The following is a 17,074-nucleotide window of genomic DNA, read 5'->3' on the forward strand; positions in this document are numbered from 1 at the left end:
ACGGCGGGACTAGGGGTCTCGGGCCACTACCTCCTCCACCCCGTCTTCGGTCTTCAACTGGTTAACACTCCACGAGTGCTCTCGCGCGTCTCCCTTTATACCCCTCCTGCGGACGTCGCTGAGAGCACCCACTTATCTGACCAATCACTGCGCACTCGCTACGATCCTCTTTTCCCAGCTTGTGTCAGCGCGCCTTACCACCGGCGCGCGCGTCCATACCACGCCCACATCGCGTGCCCAACCCCGCGCCCCGTGATCCATCACTGTCGGCGCACGTCAATACCACCACTACATCACCCCCTACCACATAGCTCGCAGCCGACCCGGCTGCTAATAAAATATACAACACCCCTTCACCCCTATGTGTGCCCCGTAACACAACAACAAAACCCTAACAACACAACATGAACACCGCAATCCGCAAAACCCAGCAACCGCCACGCCCACAACAAGAACAATATGCGCAATCCGGCGAGTGGCAACGATAATGTGTATGCGGAAAGAGTAACAATAAAAAAAAAATTTCTCTTCTTTTCTCTCCGACTCGTGCAGCGTCCCAATGTGTCCGAGCGTCACTTGAACGGGACATTACCCCGGCAGAGGGGGACCCCGGCAGCGAGGTCGGGCTTTAAACAAAAAGGAAAATCATCTTTTTTTTTTTTTCATGAAAAGTGTTGCGTCCTAGCCCGAGTCCGCCTTGCCGGTCCGTCGTACGGCACCAGACGCAGTTGGCCATCCGGTGGCGCCGGCAGTTCAGGAAGGCATGGGCCAGGCATCGGGGCTCCGCGCGAGCCGCGGGGTTCCGGTTCCCGACGGTCAACAGCCGTCAGGTCCGAGACACCTGGGGGTGGGTCAGGTGGAGACACGTGAGGATCAACCTGCGACACATCCCTCCCCGAGTCGACGGTCACATCACACGCTCGGTCGTCACGGCACAACCCGGGGTCACGCGGCGCCGCGTAGGGTTTCAGTCGGGAGGGGTGCACGTACCAACGGCGTTTTCCCCATTTAATCTGTATACTCTGGGGTCGTGCAACCCGCACAATTTCCACCGGTCCCCTCCATGGTCTCAACAGTTTGGGGGACGTAGCCAACGATGCGTGTGGACAATGCACCTTCCGTCCATGCAATCGCTCGTTCGCGATCTGCCGAGACCGCGAATTCAATCTCGCAGCCTCTCGCGCTTCAGCCAATTTGGCGATGTTAAACTTGATATGGTCTGCCAATTTAGATTTTGCACGTGGCTGGGAAATCCCCAGTTGGACGTCCATGGCCGGATCGGCCTCCCGCCCATACATCAGAAAAAATGGGGAAAACCCCGTCGCCGCATGAGGTGCCATCCGATAGGCCGCTAGTACCCCCGGTACCTGTAAGTCCCAATCCACCTGGTCATCGCATACCTGTTGGCACAGCATAGACATAATCGTCCTGTTCAGACGTTCAACCATACCGTCAGTCTGCGGGTGGTACGGGGAGGTACGTACTTTCTTTGTACCCAACAGGTCGCACACCTCGCGCAACAAAACACTCGAAAAATGTTTCCCTTGATCCGTCAGCAAGCGTTCGGGGGCGCCTTTGTCCAAAACATAACCTTGGACAAAGGCGTCCGCCACTGCCGCAGCCGACTGGTTGGCGAGTGGCCATGCCATGGGCCAGCGAGTGAAGTACTCTACGCCAACCAGCAGGAACTTATTTCCCCGAGGCGTAGCGGGAAAGGGCCCCAAGATGTCCAGTGCGACCAATTCGTTCGTGCGCGAAACCTGAATGGATTGCAGCGGTGGATTAGCCGCTATTGGTGGTGGTTTTCTTTGGGCGCACCCTACACATCCCTTAAGAATGTTCGCCACGTCGTTGCCCATCCCCGGCCAATAGTAGTCTCGCTGAATGAGGGCGAGCGTTTTGTGAAACCCCAGGTGCATGAGTCGTTCATGGGCAGCCAGGACGACCCTACCCCGCATAGCAAACGGCACCACGAGCACGTGACGCCGGGACATGTTGTCCCACCTCATCAAAAGGCCCTGTCTGCACACCCAGGAACCGACCCACGTTTCCCCTCCCTCGGGATCGTCAACCTTCCGACGTAGCGTGAGTAGGGAGCTGTCGGACATTTGCAGACGGCCCCACTCGATGAGAGGCAACGCTAACAGCGAGTCCCTCCCCGTGGGAGCGTCGACCCCCGTAGTATCCGTGGCGGCGAGCACAACTTCCGCGGGGACAGCGACAGAGGGTTTACACCGCGCCGATCCTAACAGACATGCGCATTCCGTACGCGGCGGCAACCGCGACAATGCATCCGCATTCGAGTGGCGCAACCCCTTACGGTAAATCGTCGTGAATTGGTAGTCCTGAAGGACCTCCAACCATCGGGACAATTGGCCGGATGGCTGCGCCACCCGCATAGCGTATTGGAGAGCCGCATGGTCCGTGCGAACCGTAAAATGACGGCCATAAAGATACGGCCTGAATTGCTGTATAAAAAACACAATCGCCAGCAATTCACGACGTGTCACGCAGTAGCGTTGTTCCGCGGGGGACAGAACCCTGCTACCGTAGGCGACCACCCGTTCGACCCCCGCGACCACCTGTGAGAGCACTCCCCCGATACCCGTGTTACTGGCATCCGTGTCGAGCACAAACGGTTGCGTGAAATCGGGGTAACACAAGGGGGGAGCCTGCACCAAGGCGTCACGAAGGGAGCAGAACGCGGCCTCCTCTTCCGACCCCCAGTGAAACCGCACCCCTTTAGCCGTCAAAGCGTGCAGGGGCCTGGCTATGGTGGCAAACTGCTTGACAAAACGACGGTAATAGGAGGCGAATCCTATGAAACTGCGGACTTCAGTGACAGAGGTCGGCGTTGGCCATGAGCTGACGCATTTCGTCTTAGCAGGGTCTGTCGAGATCCCTGAACGGCTAACGATATGGCCCAAATACCTGACCGATTCCCGAAGCAGAAAACATTTAGCCGGTTTAAATTTAAGCTTAGCGGAACGCATCCTGAGAAACACCGCTCTCAGTCGCTGGAGGTGCTCCTCAAAAGTCCGGCTGAAAACGATGATATCATCGAGGTAAATCAAACAGGTGTCCCATTGGAGGCCTGACAAAACCAATTCCATGAGCCTCTGGAACGTGGCAGGAGCGGAATGTAAACCCATGGGTAATCGGTTGAATTCAAATAGGCCTCCCGGTGTCCGGAAAGCGGTTTTTGGTTTAGATTCGTCATCGAGGGGTAATTGCCAAAATCCCGAAAGCAAATCGAGCGTCGAAAAAAACTGTGCTCCCGCCAAGGCATCCAGAGACTCATCCATCCTGGGGAGCGGATACGCATCGGCCATTGAGATTTTGTTTAGGCGGCGGAAATCGACACAGAACTGCAAGGACCCATCCTGTTTTTTAACCAAGACAATAGGAGCACCCCACGGACTGGAAGAGGGCGCAATGATGTCGGCCGCCAACATGTCATTAACTGCCGACTGCACATGCTCCTTCTCGGCTGGACTGAGCCGGAAGGGATTCTGTCGAATAGGGGCCGCGTCCCCAGTAGCTATGTGGTGGCGCAACAGGTCTGTGCAGCCAATATCATACTTGTGCCTGCTAAACACGTCAGCAAACTCGAGTAGCAAGCCCCTCAATGCACCCGACTGCACACTGGACAAGTTACTGGACCCGGCACACAACGAGTCCAACCACTCCGTCCCCTCCTCACTATGAGAATGCGTATCGGCACTCGAATCGGCGTGAGCAACGAGCTGTTCCTCGACGGGTAGCGGCGCGGCGTGAGCCAGCACCGTTCCCTGCGTAATCACGGCCGGCCGCGACCCCGTATTCAGGACCATAACGAACGGCGCACTGTCCCCCCTCACCATGGTCTGGGCCACCGCTAAGTCGAGGCCCCCTTTAGCTCTGTTAGACGGCCCCAACAGAACTCCCTGTGCCCCCGCATCTGCCCCGAGGGGTTTCCTCAACCGAAGGGGTACCAACATTTGCGAACCCGGGGGCACCCGTACAGTCTGGGTTGCCAGCGCCTGCACCGTCGCACAAACCGTGCGTATCTTAGTAGGACTCTTCAAAAACTCAACCCGCCGTCCCGACGGGAGCTCAATGCAGGCCTGGTCTATGAGAATTTTGATGGGCATTTTAGACAGAAAGTCCGTGCCTAGTAAACAAGGAACGGCCAACGAAGATGATACAAAAATAGGACCCGCCAATTTTATATCGCCAATACAAATAGTCGCCCGAATCTGGCCGATGATTCCCAAAGATCCCCCGTTTGCCGCGTAAAACGGTACGTCCACCGGCAGAAGGGGTCGACATTGGACGGGAAGAATGTTATAAATAAGGTCCGAAATGATAGTGGCCGACGCACCCGTGTCCACAAGCACCCGGACCTCAACCCCGTCAATGTACCCCGTTACCACGGACGACCCGGCCGAAGCAGCCACTATCCTGTGGGCCAATTCGGACCATTCGACTGCTTTCGGGCCGTGTACGGACCCCTCTCGCCGAACAGAACCCCCGGTGCCCATACGCGGTCCCCCCACCGCTAAGCGGCGACCCAAACGTGCCGTGCATGTGGACCGAACGTGTGAGGTGCCGCGACTTGCCGGGTTCAGCTGGGATGTCTGTAGGCCCTGGTCGTCGTCCGGACGTGGTCCCGCGGTACGCTGACGTGGGGCCCGGCACCCGGACGCGACGTGGCCCCGAAGGCCGCAGTTGTAGCAGACGACGAGGGACGTCGTAGGTTTCGGTTGCTCCAGCTTGCGGTGTGAACGTGTGGGCGAACGACCTCCCGTTCTCCACTCCCCCGGTCTTGAAACGGCGAAGGCCTCCTCCCGCGGCACAGCAGGCTGAGGGCCGATGATCGTGGCGGCCGGTGCCCCGTTCCCCACCGATGCGCAGACGACCGTCGGCTTTCGCTTTAGGACTTCGTAAGCGTGAATACTTGTGGCAATCCCCAGAGAGCAAATGTCCATCTCGTCCGCCGTATTAATGGGGACTCCCAATCCGTGAGCCAACGCCAGCAGCTGCTCCATCACCATGGCGTCCTTCCCCTCCTTGTCCATGCGGGGAAAAGCTGAGTCTGCCAGGGCGAGCAGCGCCGTGCGATAGGCGAGCGTTGTTTCTCCAACCACCTTCCGCCGATCGTAGAACTGGTGGCGACAGGTCGAGGGTGGGCCGAACACCTTGGCCATCAGGTGTAGCGCGGCCTGGAGCGTTGAGCGGGACGACCTCGGGGCAGACGTGAAGGCCGCAAGCGCGTCGTCGTCGAGCATCGCTGGCAGCGCGCGCAGGGCAGTGGTGTCGGACCACCCCGACATTTCTTGATGCGCGATGAACCGTCGCTGGAAGGCTCCCCAGTCGCCCCCGTCCGCCTTGAACACCGACAGCGCGGGCAATCGTTGCTGTAGAACTCGATCGTCGTCGTCGTCGTTGGAACGATTTTCCCGCGCTCCGCTGTGGTTATAGAAAATGTCGGCTCCCTCTGCAGGCGCAAAATGGAGAGCTCCGGCGCTCGCCGATGACGCGGGCTGTGCTGTGTGGAGATCTCTGGCCACGTGGTGTCCGCGTTTCCCGCCAACCGGTGGCGGACCCTCAAAAATGGCGCCAACTCCAAAACTTTTGGCGCGAAACGCCTTATGGCGGGAACCCTCCAGCCGCGCCGCCTCCTCCAACCCCGCAGGCGTTCCACCGGCCGCTGGAACGGAGATCTCCGCCAAGATCGCAGCGGCGGCGAGCAGCAACTCCGCCAGGCGGGAGTGTGCGTCCTGCAGGCTGGTGTCGGAGGCAAGCGGAGCATCGGCCATTTCTGCGAAGTGCTGCATCGGCGGCAACTCCTCGTCCTCTCCTCCCGAGGGTGGTGTCACCGGTACGCCGTCGTCTCCCCGGTCTTGCACGTGGGAACGAGAAGTCTTCCTTGTGTCCATTCTCCTTGAAGACAGGTTTTACTTCTGACGCCAGTTGTAAAGTAGTAACTCGGCAGGAGACGACTTCACGGGTAGCACACTCTTTATTTTCACCAACTTGTAGTTACACGGATGACTAACACCCTACTTCGTTACACGGGTGACTAACACCCTACTTCGTTACACGGGTGACTAACACCCACTTAGCTACACGGGTGACTAACACCCACTCAGCTACACGGGTGACTAACACCCACTCAGCTACACGGGTGACCAACACCCACTCAGCTACACGGGTGACCAACACCCTCCTTAGCTACTCGGGTGACTAACACCCACTCAGCTATACTGACACGGGCTCTTACGCCCCGTAGCCTTCCGGGACACACCCAGCCGGGGTGCCCGTCTCGGCTCTGGGTACCACCGTCCCGACCCACACGGGCGTCGGACTACGGTCCCCCCAGTCTCGGCTCCGAGCCGCACAGGGCCCCGGTCCTCACAAGGACGGCGGGACTAGGGGTCTCGGGCCACTACCTCCTCCACCCCGTCTTCGGTCTTCAACTGGTTAACACTCCACGAGTGCTCTCGCGCGTCTCCCTTTATACCCCTCCTGCGGACGTCGCTGAGAGCACCCACTTATCTGACCAATCACTGCGCACTCGCTACGATCCTCTTTTCCCAGCTTGTGTCAGCGCGCCTTACCACCGGCGCGCGCGTCCATACCACGCCCACATCGCGTGCCCAACCCCGCGCCCCGTGATCCATCACTGTCGGCGCACGTCAATACCACCACTACACAGACATGATTACTTATAAAAGTATACTCTTTGGTTATTTCCGTAAAGTCACGTAGATGAAAAAAAAGGTTTCAGTTTTGGTGTTTTAACATCGTAACAGCTGTTTTGTTGCCATAAAAAAGGGGAAAACCTATTCTCATATTTTGGTACTGGCAAAGGAGGTCCCATGATGTGACTATGAATTGTTTACAGTATAATTACAGGGGGAAAAAAACAGTATTAATAATATATGAATAAACACAAATATAAGAGATGCTCACTGAACGGCTTCTATTGAACGAAAAAGACGGCGCGGGGCGCGAACGTCGCGGAAGGTTTGGGATGAAATCGGACGGAAGACGAAAGCCACGTGGACGAAATTTGAGATGTGGTTATAGTTGAAAACGGCCCAAAGAGCGAAGCGACGAAAGTCAAGTAGTAGCAAGTCAAGGTATTGCTGTATCCCGAATGCTTCACACCAGCGGGTAATGAGTGTTGATACAGCACTGCTTTTTAATTTTCTGAACGGGGCTTCATGGCAGAGAGGGAGTGCTCTCACCGATACCGTCTGGCAACCCAGCGGGTATTGGTTTGACAAGACTGACTTTGCCGACTCGACCCAAAAGGCTGAAACGAGCCCAGAGTTTTTTCCCTTAAATAAAAGCTGTTGGACAACATACGTTCACTTGTCCAATCGGTTTATGGGCGAGTAGAATGTTTTCTGTGCAAAAGGGGGTGACCATGTGCTTGTTTCATCACTCTTATCAGCTTATTTGTCTCCGTTTGAGCATGGATTGTTCTTGATATTATGTTTGTTTAACCATAATCGCGTCGTTGAGTCTCAGAACTCCATATCTGGAGGGTCCTACCAAGTATGTGTACTCTGTGTAATCCCAGATAACTTTCATGATTTGGAATGTTTGGCCAATACCAGTTACATTGTATGTTATTTAGCAATGGGTATGGCATCAGAGAACCTGGAGGAAACCGATGGAGAACAAGGGGAGAACATACACATTCAAAAAACTAAACTAAAACTATTTTTATTTTACCAGGTAAGGCCCACTGAGCTATTTAGATCTTTTTCAGAAGCGACCTGGCTATCACAGATGATAGCTCAACGAAGTGGCTCATCACGTGCAAATGTATATCAGCCAAATACTCTAAACGCATGTTTCTAAATGTGGAGGGAAAAACCGGAGATTCCGGAGAAATATCCACGTGACCCCGGGGAGAACATGCAAACTCCGTGTCTACAGGCGTCGCGGTTGAACCCACGACCTGTATACCAGGCGAGGTAGTTAATATCTCGCCACCGTGCCCCCCCCCCCCTCAATTCCATACATGAAGGCACCCGAGTTTGGAAATCGAACTCAGGCCCTTCTTGCTGTGTGACACAAGTGTTCACACGGCGTCAGCCTGCTGCCCAAACTGGTTTGGAGAGGCGCGTGTCCGTATTGATTTTAAGGAGCCAACGGCTCGAGGGTTAACCCTGTGTTGAGTCATCTTTGTAATGTTTTCACGATGAAACATTCAAGTAAGCGCCTTATGTAAGTCCTGGCGAAATGCGTCAGAGCACGTTGGCAATGTCAGTTTTCACAAGAAGTGGGCCGTTTGTCAATTCAAGCCACGGTGACGTCTCGCTGTTCAACTCAACCAAAAACAGTGCATATTCTATTTAAAGCTTTCGTGACTGCAGGGATTCATATTCTTGGTTCTTTCGGTAAAGTCACATAGAAGGGACATAATAAAATCATAAAAATAAAACAATAAAATGACGTTCATTATTTTATTACTTCCCTTCAACGTGACTTTACCGAAAGAACCAAGAATATAATAAGGGCATAGTTTATCAACCACGGAACGGATAAAGGACCATCCGCATTGCAATTCGTGACATATTTAAAAAGCGTTGGGAACCCTTGCAAGTTCGTATATCATCGTGTGTCATCGACAGCACCTTTGTCAATCCACTGCTGGTGGAAGACCTCCCCATGCAGTTCATTGCTAACCATTGTCAACTGCAACAGACATTTTGGGCCATTGAGTATTTTTTTCTCTCTCAGAATTGATGAGGTCACACTCACACCTCTTACCGACCCATACAGAAAAAATAATCCACTTGGTGTACTGCCTTGTTTCCCTGATACATGTCTCACACACACACTAGAGCTCAATCCTCGCATGATTCACCAACCCACGAAAATTATTAATTACAAGCACGCATTACAAGCATTCATGTGAGTAGAATATAACACGAATTAGAATGGGCAGAGACTAGAGAGCTATAATCAACAGTCATGATCTATCCACTGCCGATGAAGGCATCCCCAAGCCGTTGCCAGTCGTGGAGGTTGTTTGACAACCACACTGATCAGTAATTAAAAGATAAAGCTGCAGCCGCGTGCATTTGCTTGCTAATGCCATTGCCGGCGAGAGGGCCTCCACTCGAGGTGAGGAGAGCCCTTGTTGAGTCTGGAGGGTATTTGGCCTACTCTTTCACGCTGACCAGACATCTTGGAGGGGGTGAGAGTACCTTGACTTTACCCAACAACACATGACCTCGCAATCGACTAACTGTGGTGTTCCCATTTATACTGCTGGGCGGTCAGAAGCTGAGTTTGATTGAGAAATGTGCCCCATTATATCACCTGCTGTAAGATAATGTGCGATCCATGGCATCATGGCAGCACCCACGTACGCAACTTTTGTTTGATATTCACGTGAAGAGGTTGGCAGTATGTATGTTTCATAATGTTTACCATTAATAATTCAACGCATATCGGGGAGCACTCGTCTCAAATTGGAATTTACTTTGTGGTACGTTTTATCTGCAATGGATGCAAATAACCTGGAATGCGCTTGACTTCATCAAATCTCAGAAGCTAAGCAGGTTTGAGCCTGGGTAGTGGATGGATGTATTTATGTTGAACTTTCGCACTGGAAGTAGCCAGCCGTGCTCATCATAGGATGGACAACAATCTAAACACATACACGCTGTCTTAAGGAAATGGGTTTTGAATTTAGATTTAAAAGTGCATAAGCTCCAGTCGCTTTCCTTTATCGGAAGAGCTTTCCAGACGGCCGCAGAAGCGCATTTGAAAGAGCACGATGGAGTGACCGTCCTTATGGTGAAACCACCATATATATATTTCGAGTCCATTGTTCTAATCATTGCACCACATCAGCATGCAATGAGGAGGTGGGTGAGTTTATTTAAGTCAATATCTAAGTTCTTCGTATTGGCCGATTGGCCTTTCGTCCTTTGCGTGGTCAAGTAATGAGCTGCATTACGTGTGCATGTGTTTGTGTGAGGATATGCGTGCCTAAGTCATACTGAGTAAACTCCGGGGATCCTCTGCTGAATATGACTCATGAACTTAAACAAAAATTCATGCCCTTCCAAAAGATGAACGGCTGTGGGGTTCGAGTCGAGACAAAAATATTTGTTTTCAAGTGCAACAACTGACGTTTACACTTCTGCGCGCACACACACGCTATCCCCATATGACCAGTGCTCGCCTAGTTGCTCATTTGTGCGTAAAAAACCAACCATGGCTGAGCCACTTCTTCATTTGTGAATCTCCTTCTGGAGCATAGCAACCGACACGTCTATGTCTAGTGGGATGCATAGCAACATAGACGTTTATGTCTAGGTACGTTTGCCAGGAGATGGCTTCAGTTGATGTTGACATTTGTGCACGGGTGTCTGAGACAGATGCTAGAACATTCGCGACAAGGCAGGATAAGCAATACGAAAGTCTTCAAGTAAACATGATGGGTAAGTGTTGTAGATATGATGAGGACAAAATGTCTAAGCTGCAACCTGCTACCCATCAGATCTCAGAAGCTAAGCCAGTTTGAGCTTCGTATTGTTAACTCGGGTTGTGTAGTGGCCAGGAAATGTCAGTAAATCAATAGATTATTGAATCTATCTGTGTGGAGCTTTGAGTGTTATCCCTTCATATAGTTTTTCTCTGAATTCTCAGATGTCCTCCCACAAGGCTGAAGAGTCGGTGATACTTTTCTCGACAAATACATTGTTTTAATTATTATTTTAGCCACTCATTTTAGGGTCCTGCCATAGTAGTGAGAATTCCACATTCGTATACCAGTACCCAGTATATCCATAAGACAATCATTGTTAACGTCCCACCTTGTGATGCAATTTTCAAGGTGGTGCTCGTTTTACCAACTCAAGAGAGATGATGGGCTCAGTTTTCGAGAGCTCTGCTGCTCTGCAAACTGAACTATAAATTCGGTAAAGCACATGTAAGCAGAACTCCATTATGTGTCTCCACATATACATTCATATACTTTTAGTCCATCAGCCAATTGCCTTTCTAGATCGATATGATCAAGCAGCATTTGTTGAATAGCAAGCACTCCCTGGGTCGGTTTGACCTTACGGGTCTCATCAGCAAAGTTGTGCTTGTTCAATGCTGCTCATGAGACCCAGAAGGTCGAAACCGGTCCAGAGTTTGCTTGCTTAAAACAAATGCTGCTTGCTGTTGTTGGTCCGGGAAGTCAATTGGCAAATTGACTGAAACATATTTCTTCGTGCGTGTGCATAAAGAGGCACAATGGTGGAAATGTGCTTGTGTTTGTTGCTACCCACGACGCTCCACGGCTGTGCATAATCAGTTTGTGTACACGTTTGGGCAAGGAGTTTGTGGCCTTCATAGACTCGCACAAATGCCCCACGGTGCCCTCTGGACACGTACTCTTAATGATTTCACACTCGTATCAAAACCCGATTGGAGGCATTTTGTTGAGTTTGTGTAAAATAATCCATCATCGTTAAAGGCTAATTTCCTTTTGTGGCATACGTTCCAAAACACTATTATTAGCTTATTGCCACGAGCAGTTATTTGCACATTGCACCGTGCAATATAAAATAAATGGCAATAATATTTTTACATGGTTTTTTTATTTTTTATAGCGCAGTCCGTGACATGTTGATTATTTTACAACTAAACCTAGAGGGAAATATGATGTTGAACATTCATGCACGCAATAAAAGTATTTCTTAAAAAATAATTGCTGGTCTTGTATTGTTATTGCATGACTGGCATGACCGAATCACGCTCAGATGATTGCGCATTCACTGAAGTTTTATAATTGAATGTGTGAGTTTCATTTGAGCATTTCTTGGAACGTTCTAGACGAACTTTGTTGTCATTGTTTGCAAAAATTTTCTAAAGCAACAAACACTTATATGCCTCCTCTAATATTTCTGTTGCTGGAAGGGATGATGGCCATTAGTCAAGACCAACATCATTGGCAGCCAAAAATACAAAACACGCCTGAGAGGTCGTTCTCCGTGGAGATGGAGTGATGACATCGGCTCGTGTGTAGGAACAAGACCGATCATTGCATCGCGTAACCACAAGAAATGGCAACGGTTTCGGAAGACCTTCATCCAGCAGAGAATAGGTTGTGGCGAATGATGAAGACGGTGAAGATTGCATCAATAATTTTCCTGTTTTGTTTATTTTCCTTATCACTGTATGTTTATTACACAATTCTAAAGCAGGAGAGGTCAATGCAATTGCTCATTTCTCCACCGGCTTGTATGAGAACACGGCGATGAGCTGCTTGCTGTACTCGGGGATGAATATCTCCATGAATCCATCTCCGTCCACGTCCTCCACCGCGATCTGCATTCGACACGAGCGCGCGTCGGGCCCATTACGGCGAGGAGGGGTGAAAGAGAAAAGAGATTGCGCAAGCGAGCGGGTGTGACTTGATTGCCAACAGGTCAGAGGAGTTCACTTGTTTCAATATTGACTGTCCAGTTCACTCACGAGCTGGGCGGAAAGCCACCGCAATTTATGGGGCTTCGCTGGGACCCCAGAATGGACACTCTTGCCCTCGCGAGAATCGTTTGATTTGATGGAGTGCTGTCGCAATGCGTTTAACGATGCATTGCTTCGGGTTTCACAGTGATAATGCAATCATGCATGTGTCCTTAATCAATGTTAATTGCTCGATGGAAGTATACTGCCGACAAGCCTGTTATCACCGAAAACATACTGGCCGCGCGTTTTTTTTAAAAATGATTTATGTTATATTGTTGGTGCAGTGGTTAGAGCACTGCGCTATGAACCTAGTGGCCTGAGCTCGATTCCTAGACACGACTAACATCAGTTTGTCCATGATGTCTGAACCTGTCCTGGCTTTGCCCCTTCACAAAATCTTCACTGACCAGCGTGGTGAAGTACGGTCAAACAACGCCCATGACCAACATGATTGTGGGGAATACAGTCGTGGATTAACAAAGGGCTGGAAATGTATTTACCCCTAAAATGTATAATGTATCGTCCCATGATGACATGGCATGCGGAGGCCCTCATCCAGCAAATTTGTGACAAAGGGCTGTCCATATTTATTATTGCTTATGAATAACAAGTGAACATCCTGGACTAAGACCCTCAATCAGGGCATTGCACTGTGTCTCTCAGTGATGATAGTGGCGGTACATGTTTGCATTGACATGGCGCTATTAAGTAAATTATAATTTACTTAAATTATAATTTACTTAATAAGCGCCATGTCAATTCAATAGCGCCATGTCAATTCAATTTGGTACTTTTCTACTTAGCTCCTAAAGTTAGTTTTTTGCATCCACCGGTAAACAATTTCACGCATCTTTTCAGCACGTCCCACATTTAAAGCGGTCGCGAGGCATTGAGGACATTGTAATGTCCACAATCTGCAATTTGCACTTTCCTATAGCAGCAGCCTGACACGACGAAGAACTTTAGGAACCGCTTATAAAAATCAGTTTCGTGGAAGTGTTCCCATAAAACTAATTGCCAGTGTATTGATGTCGATGTATGAAAGATGCTCCTAAAAGCTACTCTTTTGGGATAGCCGTAGCAGGCGATGCGCTTTTTTCCTTCGCGACGTTTCGCCTCCGACGTTGGAGGCATCTTCAAGATCTTTTTCGCTGCCACATGCTAGTTTTTTAGTTTAATTACGTGTGTGGCAGACGACGGCATTTGTGAGACAGCGGCCAATCACTGGTGCCCGCAACCACGCCTACGGTTCATCAGCGTGCACAATGAAGAGAGAAACATGATGAAATGAATGAATGTGGATGAGCCGTACCTCTCCCACAATACCGCCGGCATCGAACAGTGTGTGATTGCTGTAAGCCCACTGGTTGGAATCGTTGTCATTCACGGACTCCAGAATGTACGCCTTGCCGTCGTCATCTCCGGCGAGTACAATCGTTGGCTTCTTCTGCGAGCTGAACAAGCACAAAACGCATTTGTTTACCAAGTGGGTTATTGAACGGAAGCTGAAAAGTGAGTGAAGAATCATGGCCGAGATGCCTGGTTGGAATTACATTGAGGGATGGAGACAGGGCCACACGGATGACAGAACATACGCAGATAACATCATTCAAGCTGATTTAAAGCTTTCGTGACTGCAGGGATTCATCTTCTTGGTTCTTTCGGTAAAGTCACGTAGAAGGGAAGTAATAAAATAATAAAAATAAAACATAATAAAATTATTCTCACGACGTTTCGGCCACAAACGCAAGCAGCCAGGTCCGTCGAGGCGACAGAGTCTGTCGCCTCGACGGACCTGGTTTTTACCTGAGGACGGCTGCTTGCGTTGTGGCCGAAACGTCGTGAGAATAATTTTATTATGTTTTATTTTTATTATTTTATTACTTCCCTTCTACGTGACTTTACCGAAAGAACCAAGAAGATCATTCAAGCTGTTGGGAAAGGTAAGTGGGGCTTGAGCCGGACACGTCCCTCGAAGGGACAATGGCCGATGGTCAATCATAGAACCATATTGGCAACCAAAAAAGTGGAATGCATCTCAGAGGAAGTCCACCAAGGCATTGGAACAATGAGATCAGTATCGAGCAGTGCATTGACGATGATAATGATGATGAAACATGGAAAATGTTCGTAAGTTAACATGTGAAAAATGGAAAATAAAACCATGCGAATTAAGTGATTAAATGTCATGCCACAATTCAAGCGTATGGGTGTGCAATGGTGGTGCAGTGGTTAGCACGTGGTGCGACAAACGAAGCGGCTTGAGTTTGATTCCTGACCACAGCTCACGTCAGTCGTGAGTGATATCTTAAACTGTCCTGGACCTTCACCCAGAAGGGGATTGACCAATGGGGGTTGTAAAGTATTACTATGATTATACTTAAGAACAGCTTTCATGTGGCTGAAAACATGTCCATTAATTCTCACAAACTTAAAGACAAAAACACGGACCTCGCTTTGCGCTGCCTGGGCTATAAGGAAATTGCTATTTGCGAGCATTTATCGTGCCACGAAAAGTTTGAGGGGTGTAAGCTGGACAAAAATAACCCCAGTCACCTTTATCTCCCCGGCGGTGTTTGTTGATACATTGGACTCAAAAACAGAGATAGCACAAATTAGAATCAAATGCAGGTGAAAGGGGTCATAGTGCAGAGTTCTGTACGATCACCACTAAAGTTTTTTTGTTTGTTTGTTTTAATATGCCGGACATGTTCACAGGTTTGCACAAACATGTGTGCACACACACAAAGACAAATGTCTCCTATTTAACTCGTGCTCTGCCTTTGCGCCTCAACCGACGCGTGTCAAGCGGAGCGAGGCACATAGGTGGGCGGTGTGGCCAGCACCACGCGCGATATTGGCGCGCAACAAATACCACCGCCTCATTTTAGGCTTTCCGTGAGTCAGCAAGGAAAGGGCAAAGTTCAGCTTCAGATTCCAATTGTCCATGGGTGCGTTGTGCACAGCTGGGAATCAAACCCGCATTGCTTCAATCATAGCACAGTACACAAACAATTTCACCACAGCTCCACCGAACAGGTGCACACGTGCACACACTCGTATGCTGTACTACAACACATTGAAGATCCCAAATATTGTTGTAAATATTGTCGGGGCAGATGCCGCGAGAGAGCGCCTTTTTTATGATCACAATGCCCGATCACCTTGTTAATCCTTGATACTGATGTCTACATACCGCAAGACAGGGCCCATTTAAGACTGAGCCAACCTAGAGGAGCCACAGGACTGGTATCTGACATCACTCACCACAGACATTAGCCACGGCCAGTTATCGAACTTAAACACACACACACCTTGACATATTTAACACACACCAGCTAGTGTCTGGCCTGAAAGATTATGTACAGGGTACTTTAAATAAATGTTAACACCTATATGGGACTTTAATTTTTTAATGGAAAAATAACGGAGAATACAATGTGACATGATAACAAATGTATGTTAATAGCTTCAAAAAGTCAAATAATCTCCACTTGTTTTCCATCACTGTCAACACGTGCCTGGAATCCGTTCCAGGTGGTCTCCAGAGCCCGGAGGCACATTTATTGTGATATTATTGCAAATTCTCGTAAGTGTTAACATCTTTTTGAAGCGCCCTGTATACGATCGGAGAGGCAGTAGTCCCATTTGTGCGATGCGTTTTCAGGTTGTAACCACGCGTTGTTCCCGTCGCGTGCACACATGGCGAGTGAGCCTCCTCCGGGCACTGCGGTTTCCTCCCAGACAAAGCGACACCAACATCGGGGGCGGGCGGCCGTCGCCGAAGAGCTTGAGTCCATTCAGAGTCAACCAACCAAACAAACCGGCAACACCAGCAAGCAGCGGCCGGGCGACGCTCTATGTAACCCGAGGGAGAAACGCGAGCTGCTCAACTTGGGTTCCCCTTCAAAAGAAAGGCTCCCGATCACGCGGAGCGAGAACATCGCAACATCGCGCCGAACAACACCGCGGTACGGCAGCAGCAGCAACAGCAGCAGCCCCGAAAAGAACGTTCGTGCATTTTGCCCCATGTAGCCACGCAGCGCCCATACCTCCCAGCCCTCGGGAAGAACGTCTTTGGCGCTCCGGGAGATCCGTTCCCCGGGAAGATGGAGTGCACCGTGTAGCCACTCGCGAGGACGTGCTTCGTCCAGGTGCCCTCCATGAAGTCGTCGGGGATCTCGTAGGCGAGGACTTTGCCGTCCTTGCCCTGCTGGGACCACGTGGTGGCCAGGATGTCCTTGCGGCCGTCTCCGTTCAGGTCCACGAACTGCAGGGCCCACCACGCGGTGTCATTAGATAGGACAAATGTGGCTTGAAGGGTATTTGGCTGACATGCATTTCCACGCGACGATAAGCCACTTCGTTGAGCAAAATCATTTGTGGCCAGGTCGCTTCTGAAAAAGAGCTGTATTGCTCAGTGGGCCTTACCTTGTAAAATAAAAAAACATTGTTTAGTTTAATTTAGTCGGCATCTCTCATTGCAGTCGATGACAAAAGCCCGTCCAATTCCAGCCATAGTCTTCCTCTGTATCGACGACAACCTGTGGAAGTTTGCTTAAATCTTTTGCGGATTTCAGGAAGTAACCGCATTTTT

The 17,074-nt window shown here is 50.2% G+C and overlaps 1 protein-coding gene across 1 annotated transcript in view; it reads right to left on the reverse strand.

Annotated features, from left to right (window-relative positions):
* Positions 1–12,150: 12,150 nt before the first annotated feature.
* Positions 12,151–17,074, reverse strand: part of LOC133347664 (uncharacterized) — a 29,704-nt gene continuing 24,780 nt past the window's right edge. Inside the window, exons 7-9 of the mRNA XM_061560135.1 lie at positions 16,530–16,747; positions 13,790–13,931; positions 12,151–12,336 (exon numbers count right to left, since the gene is read on the reverse strand). Coding sequence (XP_061416119.1) covers positions 12,232–12,336; positions 13,790–13,931; positions 16,530–16,747 — 465 coding nt within the window. The 3' untranslated portion in view covers positions 12,151–12,231. The remainder of the gene's footprint in view (positions 12,337–13,789; positions 13,932–16,529; positions 16,748–17,074) is intronic.

The sequence above is a fragment of the Lethenteron reissneri genome, chromosome 26 (genome assembly GCF_015708825.2).
Source record: "Lethenteron reissneri isolate LAM-NWPU_2019-01 chromosome 26, ASM1570882v1, whole genome shotgun sequence".
Lineage (NCBI taxonomy): Eukaryota > Metazoa > Chordata > Hyperoartia > Petromyzontiformes > Petromyzontidae > Lethenteron > Lethenteron reissneri.